Source organism: Acanthisitta chloris, unplaced genomic scaffold, assembly GCF_000695815.1.
Source record: "Acanthisitta chloris isolate BGI_N310 unplaced genomic scaffold, ASM69581v1 scaffold320, whole genome shotgun sequence".
NCBI classification, from domain to species: Eukaryota; Metazoa; Chordata; class Aves; order Passeriformes; family Acanthisittidae; genus Acanthisitta; species Acanthisitta chloris.
The window spans coordinates 50,770-76,071 of NW_008651974.1; the positions used below are offsets into that span (position 1 = coordinate 50,770).

At 35.2% G+C, this 25,302-nt stretch overlaps 1 protein-coding gene across 1 annotated transcript in view; it reads left to right on the forward strand.

Moving 5' to 3' along the window:
* Positions 1 to 25,302, forward strand: part of PHF14 (PHD finger protein 14) — a gene marked incomplete at its 3' end in the record, with an annotated part of 110,021 nt that overhangs the window by 50,738 nt on the left and 33,981 nt on the right. Inside the window, exons 13-15 of the mRNA XM_009075152.1 lie at positions 5,558 to 5,726; positions 18,101 to 18,151; positions 18,297 to 18,418. Of these exons, the coding sequence (XP_009073400.1) occupies positions 5,558 to 5,726; positions 18,101 to 18,151; positions 18,297 to 18,418 (342 nt within the window). The remainder of the gene's footprint in view (positions 1 to 5,557; positions 5,727 to 18,100; positions 18,152 to 18,296; positions 18,419 to 25,302) is intronic.

Genomic DNA, 25,302 nt, shown 5'->3' on the forward strand with positions numbered 1-25,302 from the left:
CCTGCTGTTTGCAATTTCTATCTTTTGATTAAGATATGAAGAAAAGTGCAATTTTTTTTAGACGGGGGCCATGTACTTTTCAGGTATTTGTATAGGATATAATGGAAACTTAACCAAAAAGATAAAAGAAAATGGGTATAGTGGGAAATTCCTTGAAATGTTAGGCATGTTGAAAGACTATTTAAGAGGTTGAGTTTAGATCTCTTCTAAACAATTTCTATCTTTTGATTAAGATATGAAGAAAAGTGCAATTTTTTTTAGACGGGGGCCATGTACTTTTCAGGTATTTGTATAGGATATAATGGAAACTTAACCAAAAAGATAAAAGAAAATGGGTATAGTGGGAAATTCCTTGAAATGTTAGGCATGTTGAAAGACTATTTAAGAGGTTGAGTTTAGATCTCTTCTAAAACAGTAAGCAGGAAAACGTTCAGAGTAGTTGTTTGGAGCTTTTTTGTTTGCTTTGTTTTCCATTATCACTGCTAATAATTTACTCATAATTGCTAACTTTAGCCTTTGCAAAAGGTTTGATGATTAGAGTAATATACTTCACCAGTACATGTTTATTTGAACAATGAGTAGCTTAGCATGAGTTTATTCCATATACTTCGTCTTTCATGCTGTGTTTGAGGATGCCAGTTGATTTAGGTTATGCATGTGATGCTGTGTAGATTAGTTAGTAGTTACACTTGTCCATTTCATGCTCAGCATTTTAATTGTGGTTTGGCAAAAAGGATTTTGAATATTTTTTAATAAAATCTACTATTACCTGTTAATGGTAAGAGAAAAAAAATATGTTTAAAAGTTAATTGTTAAAGAAAGCACAAATTATAATTGATTATCTCAATGTTTCTGAACTTTAAAAGGAGGCAATATTTTCATGAAATTTTAGTAAGGGTTTAGACCTGGTGAGCACCAATGTCTCACAGCTTATTAGAAACTGGTTTCAAGCACTTAGCACAAAGCATTTCCATTGTTCAGAGGCTTGACAGTTTTCTTCAAGGTAACATTTATACATTTCTAAAAAATTGTTTGTACCATAGTAGGTTCAAAACCTGTCCTTATTTCAAATGGATTTATTTTGAGACGAAGAGCATAGGAACTGTTTTTCATAGTAATACATTAAAGCATTAATTTCTGTCAGTTCTGATGATGTGCTTTTAAAGTAGAATCATAAATATCCCACAAGGGGCCCACAAGGATTGAGTTCAACTCCTACATCAGGAGTTTTAAGCGTACAGTAAGAGGCCGTGGTGTACGTGAAGGTTTGGAATTTTCAGTTTCTTAGCAATCTTATTGATTAAACACTAGAATATTAATTTGATTCACACATTAACCTAATATTATGTCTTATCATTCTTGCTCACAATTTGTGTGCTTTTTATGCCCCTGGCTGTTCTGGATGGATTGGGCACTGAGTATTTTCCTGGTAGAGAATGATCTTAACTGGTACAAAGGCAATGCACAAGTGTTGACAGACAGTAGAATAGATCAAAATCTGATTTTAAAATACTGAGATTTTCATTAAGAAAATACTTGACAGCTACCAACAGGGATTAACCCTTTCTTTTGAACTGAGATTGCTGAAAAACAGTCATAACTTCTGGTACCATATGAAATACCTGGGCTGAGATGAACGAAACAAGGGCTAATGATCATATTAAGCTTGGTGGGTTTTCTTGTTCTTCTAGAAGGCCAAGTTGTTTTAGTGCTGGCTCTGCTGTGGGGAGTATTTGCCACAGGACAGAGTGAGTTGTAGAGTTCCTGACCAGTATTCCCATGAACACTCATTCAGTATCTGGACATTCATTCATATTTTTGACCTCACTCATTCAGTACTGATCCGGCACATCTTGAACGTTTTTTCATCCTGCATCATAGGGTAATGATATAAAATTGTTAGCTTATATAAGCATGATTGCAATATGACGTTGCATCTCACATAGGCATTTTTATGTGTTTGTCACTTGTCCTAATTGAAGGACATCGAGGTGGTTGCAAATGGCAATTTTTCAGTACCTTTACTGTCTGTAAGATGCTCTTTGAAGTTCTTTGGCAAACTATTTTTGGTTCATATATACTGGCTTTCATCTCCAGAATAAAAGCAGCCCTCTTTTTTTTTCCCACTTCTAGTACGTCATTCAACATGTGTGATTTATAGAGCGTAGGTGTCATCTAAGGCTGTGGTCGATGTTTCTCAGGTTCTAAGTGGTTTAATTCTTTGTAAATATTGCAAGAAGTGATGCGTCACAAGAGTGTGTCTGCAAGATCTGTTTCTTCTTAATTGAAAAAAAGCCAAATTCTGACCAACAACTGTACAATTTTCCTCTTTAAACTCTGAGGACAGAACTGCTTTCTCAAAGCACTGTAGCAGTGTTCACTGAGCACAGAAGATTTAAATTTACTTTTTTCCCAAGTCACTGCTAGTGAGTTGATAAGATCCATTTGCTTTGTGAAATGGGAAGTTATTTCTGGTACTGTTCATTCTTGTACCAAGTTAGATTGAAAATACAACAAAATCACACAACTTCTTTTCTTCTGTAGGTTGTTAGTACTTAATCAGAGACTTTCTTTATGATTAAAAGGTTTCAAGTCAATATTGAGATTTCTTGATGGAACAAACACTTCCAGTAATTTTAGTAGTAGGCGTATAATTGTCTACTGCTGATTTTCTCTGTGGGTCTAGATTAGGCAAGTCCAGACTAAAAGCAAAACAAAGCCTGTGTACAGAAAGTTGAATCTTTGGCAGCATTTCTCCTGTTAATTTGTTTATGCTGCATGCCAATGCTTGCTAATTTAGAGGTAGTCAGAGATTGTTGGAATGGTTGTAAAGGTGACCTGCTGTGGTAGGCACTCTGTTCACTGCTTGTCCCTGAAAAGGTGAAATTAAATGAGCATGACTTTCGCATAGCCAAAAAGGAGTCATATGGCTGCTTTCTATGAACGTATTGGGATTAAACAGCAGAATGGGAAAAGAGTTCTTTAAATTGAAGAACTGTGTTGAAATAAAGCATAATAGGAGCTGAAAGGCGATTGTTTCCAAGTCAGAAGAGTGTGTGTCTGTAATAGCTTTCCTCTGGCCCTATGGGAGCAAGCAACCACACTGCTTTGTAGTTGAAGCTTGTCTGCTTTATAATAGGGTTGATGAGATGTGATTGACTGTGATAGTAGAGGCTATTCCAGTAAATCAAGTGGTTGCTTGTAAGTTCATGTTTGTAACTTTGCTTTTCCCCCTCAGCTTTGATGTAGTTGCGAAGTTTTGTTCTGTGATTCACACAATGCCCCCATCATCATGCTATAATTTTGCTTCTTTTTCCCCCTTGATGTAGCTTTCTTCTAGTGTTGATTGCTGTGACACTTGCACCACCTGTTTCTGAGCAAGCTCGTTCATAAAAATGGAATTTAAGGAACTTTCATGTAGTATCTTTTGGTGGAGATGCTTCTTATCTTCCTCAGTAACATGAAAGTTAAAATACTTCACTTATTTATATTTAAATAGGATAGTAATGAAGCTACAGGACTCTACTGATCTGCATGGTTATTTTCTATACAACTCTCTGAACACATGTAGCAGAAAAACATTGTCTTTCCCTTTTAATAGTGCAGAGCTAAAGAACAGGAATTATTTAAATCATATGTACATATTGTACCTTATATTTTTCTATTGGATTTAGCTTGTAGCGGCCTAAAGAGGCCTAGAAGTGTTAACAGATACTATGTGTGTAGCAAACTGAGTTCTGTAGAGAGGAGCAAGAATGAATACCATACACTTGTATGCTGGCCCAAAACTGTTTGAAAAATCTAAAAATTGCATAAACTGTCTTCCTTGTGCTTTGGCGACTGATAAAACCTCCACTTCTATAAGGCAGAGGAGAGACTTATCTTTCCTGCAGTCTACCATGTAGTACGACTGCTTTGCTAGACCAGCAAATACTACTAGCACTCGTGTGTCCTATTTATTGTAGTCCCAAGTGCTTTTGAGATGAGGTGATTAATCTTCATAACATTACAATGTAGCCACAACTGTCTAAATTTTGCATATGGAGAGTTTGAAGGAGAAAGGTCTTGAATTAGTCAGAGTTACACTGACATGTTAAGGCAATTCAGGATTAGATCTCCTGTATTTTGACTTGGTAGCCACCGTTCTATCTAGCAGGCTGTGATGACTCCTGTTGTCTCTGCTATTGCCAGAAGAGATCTGAGATTTTCCTGCTTGGATTAGTTTGAAAGAAATAGAAAAAGCTGGTGGAGTTGATATTGTGTTAGCCCTTACTGAAGGTCACAAGAGAAAAACTGTTCCTGTTGAATGTGTAAATTTGAAGACATCTGCTCAAACACAACATACATATCTGACTTTGTGCCTTTGTTTGTACAGGCTGGATATGCCTTTTTGTCACAAGTGTGTATTAACATTTAACTTCAAATAATTAAATACACAGGTTTTCTTCATCTCCTTCCAAAGCAAATTTGCTCCTTCATTTAGATAATTTTAATGTGTTTATCCCTTAATACCACTCAATAGCAGAGCATAATGTTGATTTTTTTAAATTATTTTTTTGCAAAAAAATTTTATTTTGGATGGTATTATTAAAAAAACATGTTTAATGTGAGAGCAGTGGTGAATTGTAATTCATTTGAGAAGATTTATAGTTCTTTTAATTGGAAGTGTAATGTGAATAGTAATTAAAAACTGGCTCTTACCAGTGGGTATAATTTTTAAAATTTCATTAACATATTTTTAGTGAATATCCACATTTATGACTTTGCATGCGATGAGTATTTTCTGCAAATAAGTACAAATCTTGATGGATTCCTATCTTGTTAATTCTGTCATAGAGCTTGCTAATAGCATTACCTTAGCATCTGTTCACTTTTGAAGTTCTAATTTTGTATTTTTTCAAAAGCAGTAGGCATTTTTTCCCACTCGGTGTTCAAAGTTTGTTAATATATGTCTCCATCTTCTATATCTTTGTCTCTTAACTAATTTTTTCAGATTTAAACCCAACTCCCTTAGAAAATAAATATTAAAATTTGTTTCCATAACAAACATCTTAATCCCTGCCAATACAGCATGTTCTCATCAGAATGAATTCAGCAGCATGCCATTGTTAAGATTAACAATCTGGTCTAGTGGAAGGTGTCACTGTCCATGGCAGGGGAGTGGGAACTAGATGATCTTTAAGATCCCTTCATATCCAAACCACTGTATAATTCTGTCGTTAACCTGCAGCAGCAGTTACAATAATGAATAGATTACAGATCAGTGGGCACCATTAAAAATGAGGATGTGGTAGAATGAAAGCGGTGAAATAGAGTGTATTTTTCTTTAAGATTAATTCCTCCTTTCAAAATCTTGTTTTTCAAAGTTAAATACTATCAGGAATAAAGGCAGCAATAAGAACGACTTGTTGTTTTGCTTGGTTGTTTAAAATTTACTTCTTTAGGTGTCCATTTGATTTCTTGACTTTTGAATTTATCTTAAACCCAAACACTTCAGTATGTTTATTTTTCTGCTTTTGTGACTGCAGTCTTAAAAAGAAAATCTTCCACTTTGCAGGCAATGCTCAGAGTGTGACCAGGCAGGTAGCAGTGACATGGAGGCTGATATCGCCATGGAAACCTTGCCAGATGGGACCAAAAGATCAAGGAGGCAGATTAAGGAACCAGTGAAATTTGTTCCTCAGGATGTGCCAACAGAACCGAAGAAAATTCCAATCAGAAACACGGTAAGTGAAGTGGAATTGTTGTTTGGAAACTCATATTCCTAATAATATTGAGATGACTTATGTTGTTCTTCACTGTAATAGTAATACTTTGTTCTTGTAGGCTAAGATTTAAATATATCAGATTACCAATTACAGCTGTACAGTAATTAGTCAAGTCCTTGTGCATGGGCAATCTGCTGGCTGACTCCACATTTTGGGACCATCACAAGACTCCGTTATTTCAGTTTGTTTAGCTTCCTAGTCTTAATAGTCATTGTATGTTTTCATAAACTTTCCTGCTGGATAGTTTTTTCAAGGAGAGAAGCAAAAGCTCTTGCTTTCTGTACGGATGAAATATTTTTCATCTTTCTTTCATTTGAAAGTAGATAGAACTTTTCTTATTAATCACTGTGCTCTTTTCCTTAAAATTTTTGCTCTCCTACTTGTTCTTAAAACAACGTTTTTCATGTGTGATGTATCGTATCACCTATAAAAAGTACATAAAAATATCAAAGGGCATTTAGGTCCAGTTTAGGGAATGAGCAGTGTTCCCATGACCCTTTAGACATAAGTGGTTTATCTTCCAGTATACTTCTTAGCATTAGGAAATAGTTAAACCCTCTCACGTTAGGATTTGAAAAACTTTGTCTCTCATGCAGCACAACTTTATTTTTCTCACAGAGCCTTCCAGACTTTTTATGCTTATACTAGCAGATAACATACTTCTAAGTATACACTGATAGGATTAAGAAAGGATTTTCCTGACCTAAATTAAAATCTGATTTAATTACATTTCAACAGTTTTGATTTACATAACGGCTTCCCTTTTCTGGTCTGTGACTAAGAAGTACTTTAAGAATGACTCAAGCCAAACTGATTAATTTAGTTCAAACTGTTAGGAGTGTGAGTAATCCAAAATTGAATTTTGAGAAACTGTCTCTTTCTTATTGAGGAAAAGTACCCTTTTCCCCTATGTGCAACACTGGTAATTTGAACTGATGTCATGCTGTTGGTCACACAGAAGGACTTACCAGGTGTTCATGCTTACATCTCCTCTTCTCTTTTTTTCCTTGTCTCTCTTCTCACTTGTTATATCTAATGTAGTGGTATTACCATGTGCCTCAGAGTGTTGTCCAAATGTTGTCCAGTCTTCTTGAACTCTGGCAAGCTTGGTGCTGTGACCGTTTCCCTGGGGAGCCTGTTGCAGTGCCCAACCACCCTCTGGGTGAAGAACTCTTTCCTAATATCCAACCTAAACTTCCCTGACAGAGCTTCGTGCCATTCTCTTGTGTCCTGTCACTGTTCATCAGATAGAAAGATCCATACCTGCCCCTCTGCTTCCCCTCGTGAGGAAGTTGTAGACTGCTATGAGGTGTTCTTTAAGCCTCCCCTTCTCTAGGCTGAACAAGCCAATTGACCTCAGCTGTTCCTTGTATGGCTTCCCCTCTAGGCCCTTCACCATCTTTGTAGCCCTCCTTTGGATGCTCTCTCATAGCTTTATATCTTTATTATATTGTGGTGCCCAAAACTGGACACAGCAGTGAAGGTGAGGCCATGCCAGCACAGAGCAGAGTGGGGCAGTCACCTCCCTCGACTGGCGATGCTGTGCCTGATGCATCCCAGGACGTGGTTGGTCCTCCTGGCTGCCAGGGCACACTGGTGACTCATGTTCAACTTGCTATTGACCAGGACACCCAGATCCCTTTCCGTGGGGCTGCTCTTCAGTCTCTTGCTCCCCAGTCTGTACATACATCCGGGGTTGCCTCATACCGGGAGCAGAATCCAGTACTTGCCCTTCTCTCTCTGCAAGGCCTCTGCCTTGGAGGGAATCAACAACTCCTCCCAATTTTGTATCATCTCCAAAGTTACTTGGTATTTGTTCAAGGTCCTGTGTCCAAGTGGTTTATGAAGATGTTGAAGAGAATTGGACGTAATATGGTGCCCTGCAGAGCACACTAGTGTCTGGTCACCAGCCTGATGTAACCCCGTTTGCTGTAACATAAGGAAATGAGATTTGACAAGCAGGGCTTTCCCCTCATGAAACACTGCTGACTGTGACCGATGACTTTGTTGTCCTCTGAGTGGTTTTCAGTACCTCCCAAAACAATATTCTCCATAATTCTACCAGTCAGTGAAGTGAGACTGACAAGTTTGTAGTTTGCTAGGTCATTATTGAAAACTGGGACAAGAATTGCCAGCCTCTAGTCAACTGGGACCTCTCCAGATTCCTAAGACCCTTCAAAGATCATGGAAACAGGCCTTGTGATGACATCAACCAGCTCTTTGAATATTCTCTGATGAATCCCATCAGGCCCCGTAGACTTACGGGGATCCAGTTGGAGCAGCAGATCCTGCACAAGTTCAAGATCCACTGAGAGTTTATAATTCTTACAGCCGTGGTCTTCCAGTTCAGGGCACTGGGACTCCCTTAGCCTTTTGGTGTTAAAGACAAGAGCATGAAACATCTCTGTCTTGTCTATGCCCCTGTTTGTGAGGTGACCATCCTCATCCTGTAATGGGCCTATGTTATTTCTGCTCTATAGAGCACCTGCTTCAAAACACATGGGAGGACAAAGTCTAGCCATTTGGATGGCATGATTTGGGAGACAGTAACTGTCATAATGTAACAAGTTTGCAAGACCACCTTTCTGTTTTCAGACTTCCTAAGTAAGACTGTGTAAGTGAATATAAGGGCAAATTTAAACATAACATATTTTACTCTGAGTCAGGGTCTGTACAAATTATACCCGAGCGTAAGTAAACAAGACATTAGGCCTTTATACTTCATTCTGTTGTATAATGGCTGTATTTGTGGTCAGAATTTAATTAATTGTTTATACTGTGTGCATTTCAAGCCTTATGTAGTGACCTTTTAAACATTTTTCTGCATAACTCTTTAAACTTGGTTTATTTAAAATCTGTAATCTTTATAATTCCAATTTTACACTTGCATAAGCTTCACAAATCATCATTTCTGTTGCTAGTTAATTTCACAGAAATTAATAGCTAACAATTAGCTAATAGCTAGTAGAAATCAATAGCTAATTGCATGAACCAGATGTCTGTGAACACTTTTTTACATTTCTTAAAAATCTGACTAGAGTTTTTTAACATTTGGTCCTCAAAACTGTACAATTCTTTTCTATTGGATGTTTTTATTATAAAGATAAGAAGTGTACAATAGTTTGTTTATTTGGGAAAAAAACTATAAAGAGATGGAGATAGCATTTTTCAGCAGTAAGTTGAGAGATTAATTCTTTTCCTCTGCTCAGCTATGTATGTTCAGCTTTTAATAAATGCTCAACTTCATTTGCTATCCTTGAACAAAAAAGTATGCACAGGTTATTTTTTTATTAAACATCATTGCAAAAATAATTTTGTACGTCTGGTGTCATATTTTTGCAAAATGAGTGTTCTCATTCTGTCCTTTCAAAAAACATCTTAAGTGTATTTCAGTGAACTTCCTTAAGATTTCATGAAATTTGCTTTGCCTACTGTTGTATGGGAGTGTAATGGAGTTTCTTAAGAAATGTCACATATGTGCATGTCTTCTAAAGCAATACTGCCCCGTTGAGTCTGGCTGTGTGCTGTAAGAGGCGGTAGGGGATGCTTTTTCCTGTGGTTCTGGTGTATCCTTTGAAGTTAAGGGGTGTTTGTGTTGTTGAATATTCCATCTTCCTATAAATGCTGCCATATCCTGGTACTCTGAATGAACATATTAGAGAGTGGTATTTTTTGGTTGGAAATGCCATTGTTTATTCCTTTTTGTCAAGAAGCAGCTGTCTGCCCAGTGTTGTAAAGGTGAAAAAGCCTTTTTGTCAAGGCATTTTGGGACCTTAATAGGCCTGTAAATAAAGGTTTCTGATAACAAACTTATGTTTGGTATTTAAAGCCTGAAAATCTGATAGCTTTTTCCTATGAGCAGACAGTGATTTTTTTCAGTAAAAAGCCTGCATTTTGGGGAAAGGATTATTAGCCAACACTATGCTGTTCATTCTTTAGAACATGGAAGAAGACAAATCTGTGCCTAAGGGGCTGTAGTCTGAGTAAAAAAGTTTTAAAAAAACTAACAAGCAAACAATCAAAAAACCAAACAAATGGAACACACCACACACCCCCCAAAAACCCCAAACAAACAAAAACTCCAAACCTGACAAATCACCTGCAGACTGTTCTTAGCACAAGGTGTTGTTTTGTATACTGCTTTTGTTTTCAAATAAATGGTGATATTTAGAATAGTTTGGTATTTCTTGCTGTATTTTCAAATAGGAAAAAATAGCAGAAGAGTGATATTTTTTATTTTTGGTAACCAAGTATATTAAAGATAAGTAGGACTGTTATCTTGTATTTAACTTAAGCATTTCTGCCATTGTGGTTTCCAAACATCTGTTGTGTAACCTAATTATGTGATGCCATAGATGCAGGCTTTAAATAACAATTGGCTACAGGAGGAAAACAGAACATCAGTTCCAATCTGAGTGTATCAATGTTTCATAAAAACAGTAAATAATTTTAAACCACTTATCAGTCATAATTTTAATTAACGCTGTCAGTGACTGGTCAACTCATTTAAATATGACTTCTAAATAAGTACATAAATACCTTTTACATGAACCTTTTATTAGTGGTTTTGACATGCTGAATTTAAATGACTAATTGCAGTGAACTGAACATTAATGCTCTAGAAAAAAAACCAATGAGGAGTCACTCAGCTTTCCTAAATTTAAGGTTTTCGTAATAAAGACACTGTAAAATACTTTGTTTTCTTCATTTCTCTTTACTGGATGTAAAAGCTCAACTGAGTCTATGACATGTCAATAAAACATAAAACCTAATTCATTTAGCTTGTCAAATACATGGATACACAATAGTATAGAACTCTTTCTTTTGTCTTGAAGTCAAATTTAGATGCAGCTCTTCCATAATGCTTGTAGCAAATGGGGTGTATCAGAGTTGTGTATTTTGTGTTGTTTGATTTGGTTTGTTTGGGGTTTGGTTGGTTGGTTTAGTTTTTAAGAAAGCAGGAAGGAAAAAAAAAAGGATGAAAGATCACTTGTTTTTGATGTAGCAAAGACATGAAAACATGTTCTAAGTGGTATTCCAAGTACATTTAAGTTCAGTTTTCCAGGAAAGAATCACTTGTTTTGGCACCACCTGCAAACTGTGTGTTTTGGCCCTTTCCTCCCACTTCTGTTTCGGTTCTCCTAACGCCTGCTTTGGAGGAAACTAGTGTTAAAAAGTATAGAAAGCAACCCTGCTACTTCTCAAATTCTGTTAAATGTTTAAGCCTGAGAAACACTAGTTTTCAGTTAATTGCCAGATTCCGTGATAGTGTGGCTTGACAGCAGAAACACTGCAAAATTTTTGCCTTTCTAGAAAAAAAAAGTTCTCAAGAAAATGGAAACAAAAAAAATACTGGAGGAAAATTGTAATTCTGTGTAATTAAGCTTCATGGTTGACTTGCTTCTCTTTATAATCATATTTTGATTTACTGCTATTTCTTCTTGTCTGACAGTTCCCTTCTATTACTGTCAAATTTCTGAAAAATTAAGTAATTATTTCAAAGATAGTTTGAATAGGAGTGATATGTACCATTTAAGGTATTCACTTTGATCTGTACTGAATGAATGTCATCTGGTGTCTACACAGCCATCCTTACCTTTATGTAAAATAATTTTATGTCTATGTGATGTCATCAACAGGACATGTTTTCTTCCTTTTAACAAAGCAAAGAGAGTCAAAGGGACCTTTTTCTGCAGCTGGCTTCATCATAACTATTTCATTGGCTGAGGATATTTAAAACATTCAACTCAGTAAGGAATGGGTGACATCATGGATTAAAAGTTGCTATCTTGGCAAAATGTTCATGGTTTATGTAGTTGGTTTTAGATTTCCATTAGGTCACTTCTTTGGTGTGGTGAAAGTGTTCTGTTCTGTTTGTGTTTCATATTAGAGTTGTCCTCTATCCTGTAATAATGAAGTGACTCTGTGCCACGACCTCTTTGTTTGGAATGCTTCTACAGCATTTTAATGTTTACTGATTTCTTTTATTTTCTTGGTTTTAATTTCTCCTTAATGGTATATGAGAAAGACTGCATAAGTGAGAAAGCTTTTGGTATGTGTAATATGTATCAATGACCCATAGTATGATAAAAGGTAAAAACTGTGGAAGCATATCATTAATATTAGTGTATCAGCTATAAATTGAAATGAAAATGCCTGAAGAGTTTAGATAGGAACCAGAATTAAAACATGATTGTAATCTTATACTGGCCCTCTTCGCTGTGTATTTCATGTAGCTCTGTGTCTTTCTCGAGCAGCCACTGTAGCTGCAGGTCAGTCAGGGAAACAGAAATCAAGTATGTGCTATTGCTTCCCCTGTTTTGGTCAGATGACCAGTTCTGGGTCAATCATATTAATTGTTTTCTTCCAGCTGGCAAAGCATAACTGCTCTAAGAGAGACAGTTATGCCATCTATTGCTATCTTTGAATAAACTGGTTTAAAGGATATGTTTTCCAGAGACATAACAATGGTGTGTGGTGTGAGCCGTGGTGGTTTTGGGTCATGTGGACACCACTGTGCTTTTACACTTGGAAGCTAACATATCAACTTGTTGCATCTGTGAGTGATGGCAAACAGACTGTTTCCTTTGCAGCTTTGCTTTGCTGCTTTGTTTCCTTTGCTGTTTTGCAAACAGTCTGTTTCCTTTCAAACACCATGGGCTTTATTTGTTCCCTTACAGATGTCTTTCATTTGTCTCATGTATGGAATTTATTTTTCTGAGATTATTCCAGGTCTTACAGTTTTACATGTTTCGATTGTTGTCCAGCTCTTACCAAGTTGCTTATAAACATCTTAAATGTGAAATCTAAGCATTCACTCCTAGTTCTTCCAAGTCCAAAATGGAGACTTTCATTTCAGTCTTTCTTCTCCTATCTCTATTGGGTTTGATCCCATTGTTGACCACATTTTGCCTCAGCATTTTTTCATTCAATTTTAGACAGGTTTTTTTAGAACTCTTATTTTTTCAAATTGTCTTGAGTACACTATTTCCATTCATGGGTCACCCCATATCACAGTATTATATCTACATCACATTGTATCTTTTATCACTTCATTATTCATTATTAATTTCTTATGTGAGTATTCTTCTTTTCAGCCATTTGTCTTGATTCTTTTAATTCCCTGAGCCAATAAGCAAGATTCCTCTCAGTAGGAGCAGAATGATACACATCACAGATGGATACTTTTGTGACACCAAACATGATGGCTGAAAAAGCCCAATAATTTACTTATCTTTCCCTTGGCTATTGAAGTATATGCCCTAGTTCTCCTAACTTTTTACTTCTTTTTTGTCAGAGGCATTCTCTAATACTCTTTTATAATTGTGTTTTATTACTTGCATTAGATATTATGAAATCATATTTATTTTGTGAAATAGTCTAGTAACTGTCAGCTTAGATCATTGCAAATTAGATTAGACAGGAGCAAACAGATGTTGGGGCTTTTTTTTTCAACTCTGATAGCTGCTTGCATGTGATGCCCATCACTGTTTCTCTGTGGGTACTCTTGTAATGTTTTGTATGAATTTTTAAAATGCTGGAGAGGCAAGGATTCTGTTTTTCAAATATTAAATACCAAGTCAGAAGTTAACAAAATAACTGAACCAAATGAAATGGTGTATGCCTTAATACTGTGGATGATTCTCCAACCTCCACAGATGATATACTTTGAAGTGAAAGACAAAAAGGGATGTTGTTAATCTTTAGGTTTCATTTACTCAGAGCATAACTCTTTTCAGAGGAAGAGCTTAATGCCGCAAAGGCTAAACCTTATGAAGATATTCTTTGAAAGTATAGTTTGCTTTCACCTAGGTGATTTCATTGAATCACATGGCTCAGTCTTCTTACCTGAAGAACATCATCTTATGGGATTTTAAAGAGTTTAATTAGAAGTCTATTTGATGATGTTTAAAGGTGTGTTTTTCCTCTTAAAATGTTATGCTAAAAAGACTCATAAGAAGAATTCAGTGCATTTTATCTTTTATAATTTTTGACTTCTTCATCAAAGTGGGGTTTTTTTTTGTTCTTGTTTAAAAAATATTTCCCTTTTATGTTTGCATCTTAATTAATTAATCTTCTTGTCCTGCTCAAATTATTTTGGGGTGTATTGCTAATGAATAAAGACACATTTTTACCTTACACTGAACTGAAAGAGGTGTTCTTTGTGATGGAACAGCTAAGTCTTTTGACTATTTATTTTAAAAAAGAATAGCTTTTAACTTAATTTTGTAACAAAAATAAGTTATGCAGTTGCCTGCCATTATAGTAGCATTGCCTTTAGTAACCTGTAGACCCATTAGTACAATTTGATTGAGAACTCTGTATGCCTAAGGTATTACATGCTGGAGTAGTTTTTAGAGCAACTGGATGGGAAGGATGAGGCCTGAGTAAGGAAGAGGTTCTCACTTTAGCTGGGGAACATAGGGAGAGCTTTGGGATACAGTGGGAGCTGTGGTTGGGATGTAGTAGAGAAAGAGAGGTTTAAGAATTCACCAGAGAAGGGGAGGAATAGGAATATTATGGCATAGTATCAGGAGGTCAAATTTTATTTGTTTGACTGGTTTTAGCATCTGTTAATTTGGTTTTGTTATTTAAGTGCCCTAATTATGAAAGGCTGTGAAATAACAAATAGTATCTGCACTTGTGTGTCATTGTTATGACCTTGGCATGTTTGTGTGAGTCTCTGGGACAGTTAAGGTTGAATAGAACCAACCCTTAGCTCTATGCATATAATTTTAAATTTTAAATTGCCAGTGTAGTAACCAGAACATTGATCCCTGCATGGTGATTCCACTGATGCTTTGGGCTCTAAAGCTCAGTGGCTGGAATCTTACTGTTAATAGCAGGGAAGTGTCTGAGCACATAGCACACTTAGCTCTTGCTTGAGTGGCCACTGAGTGAATTCCAGGGTTGTGCGAGTGTGGAACTTAGGATGAGACGCGGCCAAAGACTTGCTAATCAGCTCTCTTTAAATGCCAACATTTGAGATAATTTTTCACATAAACCTTTTATTTCTACATATAGGAAATGATATAAGTATGAACCGCTTGCCATTGTTCAGTCCTTTTTTTTTCATTTATCCCTATCCTAAAATACCATTTTGCTATAGTTGCCATGTATGGATTGTATCTGTCTAAATTACACCTAGGTGTGTTTTGTTCTCTTGAGTTGTCCATTTCGAATGGTAGCTGTTTTACAGAACTACATTTTGCAATGAAACAAAAAGCCTAGTGGGATAGCACTGTCATTAATGGGGATTTTGCTTGGATGCTGAAAACATGAGTTTTTGCTTTTCTGACTTAATCTTTGAGCACTTTGGAAATGCAGAGACAAATTTCACAAAACTGGTTTGCTCCATTTTATAATATAGGGAAGTCCTAAGTTGAAGGTACCTCTGTAGTATTGAATTGCCAGGTGTTTTGATGAAAAAAATCACTTTCTTTATATGCCTCTTTTACTGGATTAATGTCTCTGTTTCCATATAAGGTCTGGTATGTATAAACAAGTTTATCTCAGTTGTATCATGCACCATAAAACAACACTGTTCCTTTAAGCTTTTCTTTTATATGAAATTTTAAATTATTTATGACAAGTACATGGAGCTCTAATATTTGATGTTATAATCTCTGACGTTTTGATTCTGAACCTGCTAATGAGAGAAATTGTTCAAAGCAATTTAAAATAGAGTAGTTTGAGGCAAACAGCAATGAATAATACTCAACAAAGTAATCCAGGTTTATCTGATTCTTTTCTGTGAACCTGTAAGGTAACTGTAGTGAAGACATAAGTAAAATTGCAAATGCTAAATTGCTGGAAGTCCATTGTTGAAAAATCACAGAATATTCAATTTTCAGTTCTGAATTTGATGTTATTTTCCATTGTGTATGCTGTCAATAGTATAATGATCTGAGCAGAAGTATTGCAAATATGTTTAACTATGGAGCTTAGTTTGAAAAAAAAAAAGTAAAATTATGTTATTTTAAAAGCATATAATCTCAAATATGTCTGTCAAAGCTGTTGATTTCAATGTTTGTTTTCTAGTGATTGTTAAACAAACTCAAGTATGTTTGAAGGTTTAGAAAGCTAATGGAAGCATAATGCAACTTCATTTTAATGTGGCATTCTGTGTTATATACATCACACATTATATAGCAGGTGAAAACCAACATTTTCTTCACAAAGCTGTCTACATTATTTATAAATCATGTATCTCCATTTTACTGAAGTTTGAATATGATTCATCGCTTCTTAAAATGTAGTTATTAACTTCTAATATTTTGTTTACTTAGAGTGAAAATAATTTCCTTGTTACCTAGATTTCCAAATTATGTATGGTTTAAAGGTAGCATTACTCTGATGGTGCAAAGCATGCACACTTGTCTCTTGCTGCTTATAAACATGAAGACTGAGGACCATAACATTGCCTCTACACCTGCCTCTTTTTAATCTTTACGCAGCAGCATTCAGCAGGGCCTATGTGGCTTAAAATTGTCAAAGTTGTCCAATGTTCTTAAGACTAATGCCAGAGGATGGAATTAGTAAAATTGGCAGTTCATGTGCTGATGTCTCATCAGATTTTTTTTTTCTAGTTTTAATTTGCGGTGACCTTGGGTTACGTAACATGTAGTTGACATGTAACCCATGTTACATTAATACCTCCAATACTACATTAATGCATCTAATATTACATTGATGAATTCAGTTACCTGTAATTAATCACTTCTTCCAAATTTGGACACTTGGGTATCTACTATGTGGCTTGTGGAGAGTAGAACACCTCAATTATGACTGTATAATTAAATGTATAGTTAATATTCATATGTCTTAAATAGATAAGGTTTTACATTTTTTTATGAACCATCCTTAGGGAAATGTGAAAGAGAATCCTGATGGTAATTGAAGCATTCTAAAGAGGCATAAAATAAACTAGGTTTTCGATTCCACTACATTCGTTGCTACTACAGAGTTGTCTAAAAAAAGAAAAACCTTCCCAAGCAGTATGTTATTAGCATATGCAAATCAAAATCTGCTTAAGCAGAAAGTTACAGATGTGTTGAAGTGGCAGGTTTATTTGCAGCATAGCTATATTTAAATCTGTAAAACGGTTTAAAATAGTGATCAGCCTTAATTTGGAGCTAGTATAAATCACCTTCAAAGAGGACCCCAAACAGGAGAAGCATGATATCACTAGCTTATTTGGAAGTGGATTTAGGACTGCTTGTGCTTCTAAACTGGCTTAAGGGGTTTTTTGATCAGCTGTTTTTTAGTTTTTCTGCTGCTTCAAAAATAATTATAAGAAACCATAAAGTAGTCAGTGGTTTTCTTTATCATATGACAAATTGCTTCCTTAGGTGGTGATTCCTTCCCAGAAAAAAACAAGTATTTTAAAGTGTATTTATTTATTTTATTAGTGTCAGTATATTAGACATTTTGGGTTACTGGAATAGTCTCTGATGTTTCTTATTTCCTTCCACATCCCTTCTAATATTCTTTCCTTGTTAAGAAGGAAAGTATGTGATATTTTCAGCTTGTGGCAGTTATTTAACACAGGCAGATAGATCATTATGCTGCTGTTTCAAGAGATAAAATGTAGTGACTGAATCTGACCTCAGGTGAGTTGTGTGTAGTAACTTAGAGCTACCTGTAAACCTTTGGTGCTTGCTGTTATAGTCCATGGAAGCCTCTTGTCCTCCACACTGTTGGTATTTATATTGTTTTGGTCAACTGCAATACCGAAATAATTTCTGCTCTTTGTATCACCCGTTCCATCTGTTGTGTACCAGCAGTCATATATTGGCATATGCTACAGCTTTATGAGTGTTTGCCATAAACCCATTATGGTAAGCTTCAGTTTGAAAGCTTTAATTCTTGCTACTTCTGAAAAGCTATGAGTTATCTTCTGTTTCCATTTTGATAAAGTTCTTTAATTTTGTTTTTTTAAAAAATCTTCTGACTTGGCTTACAAAGAGAGCACTTTTCAGTGCTCAAGGAATTTATTGTAATATACTGTTCACATCAATTTTCAATTAGCTATGGGAAGTTTGTGCAAAGTCTGTAAGGATTTGTAGATTTTTTTAGGCATTTTGTAAGAGATCTTTTAGAGTAAGAATTAACATGCTCAGGTGTTTATATTTACTTTTTGACTAGTTCTGTAGATTTATATCCAGAATGTGAAGCTCTTGTTCTAATACTGGTTAGTGTAGTTGTCTGGCAGTGTAGTTAATACTTTAAATTATTTCCTGGGTTATGTTTTTGTTGTTGCTTTGAATAGTAGATAAATAACAAAAACATTCTGTTGCCTAACGATGTGTTTTAAATGTATTCTCTTCTAGAGAACTAGAGGACGAAAACGAAGCTTCGTGCCTGAAGAAGAAAAACCTGAGGTTGGAATATAGTGTTTTGTTTGTTTTAACGATTTCACAAAAAAACTAAACTTTGGGCTGAAGTGTTACTTTCAGTGCCATAACTGAAAATATTTCCTTTCCTTCCCCCCACCCCATTCCTTTCTTTTGTCTTCTGCTGTGACAGGAACGGATTCCCAGAGAAAGAAGACAACGACAGTCTGTTCTGCAAAAGAAGCCCAAGTCAGAGGATTTAAGGACTGAGTGTGCTACATGCAAAGGGACTGGAGACAATGAAAATCTAGTCAGGTAGGTTTGATACTCTGACCTTATGAAGAGTTAAAGTTCCATCTTTATCAGTTTGTCATTATGATTGTAATGAAGAAAATGTACATTTTAAAAACACAATCAATTTCCCCCCCCCCTTATTTAGGGGAAACATTACAGTCAATTTCCCCCCCTTATTTAGGGGAAACATTACATCAGAAATACTGATTCGATTCACTTATTGACATGCCAAAAAACATTGACATTGTGAATTCAGATGTAAATAACCAAGATAATCTGTTTTTCTAACATGAGAGAATTCATTTGCTCATGTCAGGGTGATTTGTCCATGTTTTAGAGCAGGTCAGAAAGATCCACAAACTAGCATTTTAATTATATTAAAGCTACAGGAACATCCTAAAAGTAATTAAATTAACATCATTAACAGTTTTATGAGCTGAAATGTGGATTTTGAGGAAATTGTTTTTAGAAATTTATTAATGCTACCTTCATTAATGCAAATCATGAAAAGGTTTGATAATCATGTTTCATATCTGAAACAGAAGTGAGATAAAAAACCAAAATCTGTTGAATGATGTTTTACTAGGTGCAGAAATCTAATTAAAGTTAGAATAGCTGCTATTAAATAGCTACTGTTGACCAGAACCTCTGCAGATTTTGATTTTATAGCTGGTATCATGGCCTCTTTGTGAAGCTGTAGAAACGGCGCACAATTCTTGAAAGAAAAACAATGGAACTTAGCAACCAGAAAGTGGATTTTAATTGAATCTACTGAGCTTTCATTAAAATGATCTCATAATAAGTTCAGATTAAAAAAAAAGAGTGTTGTATTTAGGTCGTGTATGCTTCAACTAGATCTTTTTGGAGAAGTTCTTCTAGTTAGCTCAGATATAATTCTTGTTTTTAATTGGAAGGATTATTCCAACACAAATATTTTAGTTTATTTAGTTTATTCTAGAGTTATAAGAGTAGTCAGAATCAATTGTATGTGCAAGCAACACATAGCTTTAGAATCAGAATGTGTCCCAGGTACAGATGCCTTGTATGTACTCAGCATAGCTGAATTTAGTTTCAATTACAGCATATGATTTACTGTAGTAGTTGATACAATTTTAAGGTTGTGTGCCAGATTGTAGTTGTATTTCCAAATTGGAGGCAGAGTGCCCGTATGAAGCTCATCAGTAACTGAGTGACTCTCTTGCATAGACAAGCTACTACTGGTAGATAATCCTAGATCCTGCTCAGTATCAGACTCTGAAATAAAGGCAGGATGTCACAGTGATTGCACATGCAGTTACACTGGTGAAACCTGGTGGCAGCAGGTTTTTAACTGCCCGTGACAAGATAAAGGGCTTTCTGCAGCCCTATTGTTTGCAAGAAATGAAAGATGCAGGAAGAACATTTTGTTGTGGGAAGGAATCCTGGGTAAAACATGTAGTGTGCTTTACTTTGAAAAATGCAGCGAATTAGTTTTCTTCTTCAGGCTTTTTCTGGAAGTGTTAAAAGCCACATTTGAGGACATAAAGGATAAGATGAGAAAATGCTGTGAAGGGCTGCATATTTAAGTTGCAGTTAAAAAATAATAGTGGAAAATTAGTGGTGTGTCTTGTTTACTACATGAGAAGACTGTAATTTAGATGGGCCAAAAATAAGCATATTGCATGCCAAAACCCAACAGATTCTCTTATAATCCATCCTCATAATTAGGCCTAGAAACTGAATAGTAATCCTGTATGGGAGAAGAAGTTTCTTATGTTCTAGTCCTTTGTTCATAGTTCTCTGAAAAATATTTCCTTAAATCTTCCTGTTTTCCATACTACTTTTTAAAAACAACAAAGAATTTAAAACTTGCTTTTCTTCAGATAATTCCTATAAATAGCTGCAACTTTATCCAGTTTCGGTTATGGCTGCTTCTAAGGAGCTGTGGAGGCTTAGCTTTGATAATTACTAAATTATAGTAAAGCATTTAGTAAATTAGGAAATTTTTAGTATTACTTTTCTTCTTAAATCTCTCTGTCTTTTGACAAGAGTTAAGTTCAGGGACTGTAATAAGATGCTAGCTACCAGACAGGCTTTCTGCTATGCAGCCAAAGCTGTGTAGGGGAGTGTTGCTAAGTCAGAGAAAGTTTCCATAATCTTCTCTTCTTTTACATTGTCACAAAGTGATAGGAGTGACTTTCTGTCTGCACTGCTGCTTTTGCCTCCCTACACCATCAGGCAGGACTCCTTTGTGGTGGTAGAAACAGTGTTTTAAATGCAAGTTTGTAGGGCTCCTTGGAAGCAAGAGATTTTTAGAAGAGAAAACAAAATATTTTTTCAGTATCCATTTTATTTGCCACTGTGTGTTATTAAAGCTCCAAATTTCTCAGATCTTTGCTCATCACTAAACAGATGTTTTGTAATGACTGGACTTAATTTTTACAGAGTATTTAGCAAAAAAAAAAAAAGTTATTTAACTAGTTCTTACAGTTCAACTAATGATTCATTTTTTCAGTATGCAATTTAGGTGCTTGTGTGTAGCATTTAAGGGACTGTTATATGTTGAGTGTCTTTACTTGACCTGTTGTTCATATGGTTTAAAATCTTTAAATAGTTACCTATGGAAAGATTTAAAATTCTTCTAAAAAAGTTTGTTTCATTCTGACGACTTAAAATGCTTCATTAACTGACTGAAGTATGCCTTAGTGACTATAGTGATTAAGGTTAGAAGATCTTTAATTATTAGCTTTTCTCTGAAACATATTGACATGTTCCCTACTTCTATATTTGGTGATAGCTGCCATATGTATGTGTTACAGACATGCCAAGATAGGACTTTTTTAATCACGGATGCTGGATTATATAGATAGGCCATTTCAGTATCATAGCATGCACTAGAACTGAAGGGTTTTTTTCCACAGGAAAGGATCAGTCTTGTGATCCCTTTTTGTGGTTCTGTCTAAAGAAAAGGATGAGTCTTGTGATCCTAATGTGATACACTTGGTTTTTTAGAATTTGCAGTGAATTTATTTTATAAATTCCTCTATACGCATCTATGTAAGTTGTGTTGAACTATGTAATCCTGCAGTTTTTACCTTTTAGAAGATTAATGAGTGGCACAGTAAAGATTTACAGATCAGTCAAACAGTGAAAAGTTAATTGAAAGCATTTACTCAAATGAGGCAAAGTCAGATCTGTAACTGACATTATAAGTGACAGTGAGAAAACTATATCTCTAATTAAAGTGTGGATTTTCAGTATATTTTACTCAAATGAACTGTAATTGAGTTTTGAGAGGATTATTAGTAAAATGTGGAGTTTTTTGAATATTTTACTTTTGACGCAGATAGGTTTGATGTAAGGCATGAAGACAGCGCTTTTTAAAAAGAAGTAAGAGTTCAGTGAAAGGAGCTATAACGTGTGCTTGAAACTAAAGTATTGTGAAACCAGAGGGCACCTGTAACAATATACTGCTCAATATTAAGTAACCAAATATTGAAAATATTTGCTTGAAAATTGAAGACATACATTGAAATACAAGAGTTTCTAAAGCTTGAAGTGAAAGTTGACTTCTCTAACAAACTCAGAAAATAATTTTAAAGGTTCTATTTGTTTTTAGAGGTGACCTCTGCAGTTTGTTTTAGAGAACATTTAGGTAATGATGCTTTGCTTTTGTTTCATTTTGTGAATCTTTTAAGTCATACATAGTTTAGATATTTAATAGGTTTCCTGAGTGCTTTATTACAGTCTTGCATGAATCACTTAGAATGATAGATCTTGCAGAGGAATTGCTTGATTCATAAGTATCTCCTTTTGTGGTTGGTTTGTTTTTTTTTTGTGAGGCCGTAACTCACTAATGCAAATCATTAAAAATAAATAAAAATAGCTCCCTAATAGTTCCCTTTAGAACCTAACCATATTTAGTAGAAACGTGGATAAAGAAGTATATTTCAGGTGGTTCATTTTGTTTGATTTCCAGCAATTGAGGCAAAATTATGACTTCAGCATTACAGAGGCTGTAAAAAAGATGAAGGTCATGCATTTGAAAGAATATAGAATAGAATTTTTTTGAAACCATAGGTTTAAGTGCTGGTTATAAGGTATTCAAAAATGTGAATCTGCAAAGCAAATTATTCAGTGTGTATGTAGTGTTTATTTTTAATACATAAGTTTACTAGGAAATTATCTAAATGTAAAACTATTTTTCCCAATATACCGCCTCACTTTTCAAGTAAGTGTAATGTGCTGCCCATACAGTCACTGTATCAAGACAGACCTGAAAGGGGGAGGTGTGTGGAGTAGGAAAGGAGAAAGGAGAAAACATACACAATGTCGTATTTACTGAAGAAAAAAAACTGTTGAGTAAAATTGTCTACAAGGTTTGCCATAGCTTTGAGTTATCCAATCATACTACAACTGCAAATCTTTATGTATGCAATGTTTGTAATTCTGGTGTTGCAAACATACAGATCAAATTTAGGATAATTTATACTTTATATAATTATATAGAGTACTATACAAAGTGCTCTTCTTTAATACTCTTTTTGATAGAAAGTGTGTTCTAGAATCTTCTGAGTCAGCTGGAGATTTTCTCTTCAAAAATGTCACTCACTGTATTTCCTTAATTGTACTGTCTGGTATAGGTTTGCTTTTGCACTTTTCTTACATTTCCATGCAGAGCCTTCAACTTAAGGATTTTGTCTTTATCTGTTTAGCTGCTAGTTTTGAAGCTCTTCATGAGCTGAAGTTTCTTCCAGAACAAGCACATTAATTATTGATTACTTTAAATGTACTGCAACAAAATTAGCAATCCATCATAGTGATTGAAAGCCTGTGATTTGCAATAGAAGTTTAAGATCACTGAAATAGGGATTAATGACTAGGAAAATGTTAGTTCAGCCACAATTTGCAACAATCTGATATTTTACAGAGTATTACAAATACATTATTTTATTGGAATGAACTAAATGAATTTAAGGAAACTTAATGTTCAGTTGTGTAGTTTGTTTCTCCTGTGTAATTTACAGGGATTGATTTATGAGTTAACTTTTCTAATTGCTTGTTACCTCTTAGATCATTTTTTGCATCATTTACCTCTTTGTAGTGCCTTCTAAAAAGTGTTTCTTTTTCATGCTAGATAGCAGGACAGTACATAGAAGGACAAATGCATATTTTTCTTCACAGAGTCCTTTATTCAAACTGAATTGCCTATGCTGCATTACATTTTACTGTAAAATATCATAGATTTTTCAGTTTCAGTAAATTCATATCCTAGGGCAGACATTAAAAAAAAGCTGTAGGCATTGTGAAGCTCTCTTGCTAAGTACCTAAAAGTCAGGCATGGGTCTGGTAAGAGAACTTACACTGCTGTCATTCAGGGCTTTTCTATATGCAGACTGCTAGGCACATTTGCATGTGGCCTCCCAGCTACCTGCAGCTGCATGTGCCTGGAACATTTGAAGTTGTACTGCAAAAAGTGCATGGCAGACTCCTGGGTTTTCTGTTTGATGCCAAGAAAACATGGAAAAGAACTACTCACAATGTTGATTAGGCATCAGTCTATTTACTTGGTACCTAATGGATTTCTTTAGTAGATTTGTCTGTGATTTTCCTGAAGTGAGGCACCAAAATTTGTATTGAAGCCCAGACTGTATTTTTTTTTCTCTTAACTGTTTTACAGGTGAACTCTTACAGAAATGTAAGCCATCTAAAGAATGGAAGCTCAGGTCTTTGGATACTGGTTTTGTGTTCTGTCTCTAGCTTGATTCTCTATAGCATATCATCCTGAAGGAACTATCTTAGAGGTAGTCTGTGTAGGAGTGACCCAAAACTGAAATTTTGGAATGACTGCCATGATTAAAAGACTTGTTTCCATTCAGTTCTGTTATCAGAGTTAAGAAAGTCGGGTTGGAAAATATGCACTGGACTATCTGATGTTATTTTCCAGTAATGCTTAGCATTGAGCCTTCATTTTGAAATAGAGAGCAAAACTGCATGAAAGGTTATTGCAGGTACAGCAGAGGATGGTTCCCCCATGCAGACACCCCATCTCTCTCCTCCTCTCCTCTCCCTTCCCTAATAAAGGACTTTTATGAATTTCATTTTTTTTGGAGGGCATTTAATTGCATTTCCCATTAAAACCCTGGGAAGAAGTATAAATCTTGTAAGTATTTAGAATAGAGGAAAAATGCGTATTTGTCTTTCTTCGGTGTTACAAAAGTTCTAAAACCCTGTTGGAGGATTATTGTGGTGTTCGACAAGGTTTATTAGTGTTTCTCTTACCATTGAATAGTGGGGGGAGCAGTGTGAGCGTTCTCCGAAAATGTTTTTCTTTACATTATTTCCTGGACTGTGTAGTGATCTATCAGTCAAACCTTCTTGAAGTTCAACATTAGATCTTTTTATGAGAAGTTCTCTATACTGGGCTTTAATCTGTAGAACCTTTGTGACCAGTATAAGTTTTTGAACTCTTCAGGTATAATTGTCAGAATTTCTTAGGATTAATATTTGAAGTATGCTGATCCAAAAAGCTTCTGTACCATTGTCATAAACTTTAGAATTATGTAAGAAGATAACCACTTGTAAATAAGCAGTTCTTTCTATGGGGTCACTTTGTTTTCCACTAAGTAACATTTTCCACAAGTAGTACTTTACCATTTTTTCATTAGTGAATTTTTAATATATAGTTATCCTTTCTTCTCCTTCAATTACAGCTGCTTCATCGAGTCTGTGCTGCAATCATGAGTTTGTACATTCCATCTTGAAACTGTATTTTACAGTTGTAGTCTGTTCCCCAGACAGCAGTGTATCTCAGGATTTATTTATTATTTTTCTGATTGTCCTAGGAAATATATTCATCAGAGACCTTTGCACCTTTTTATTGCCTTCTGTAACTCCTAGGATTTATAATAAATAAAAATCATAAT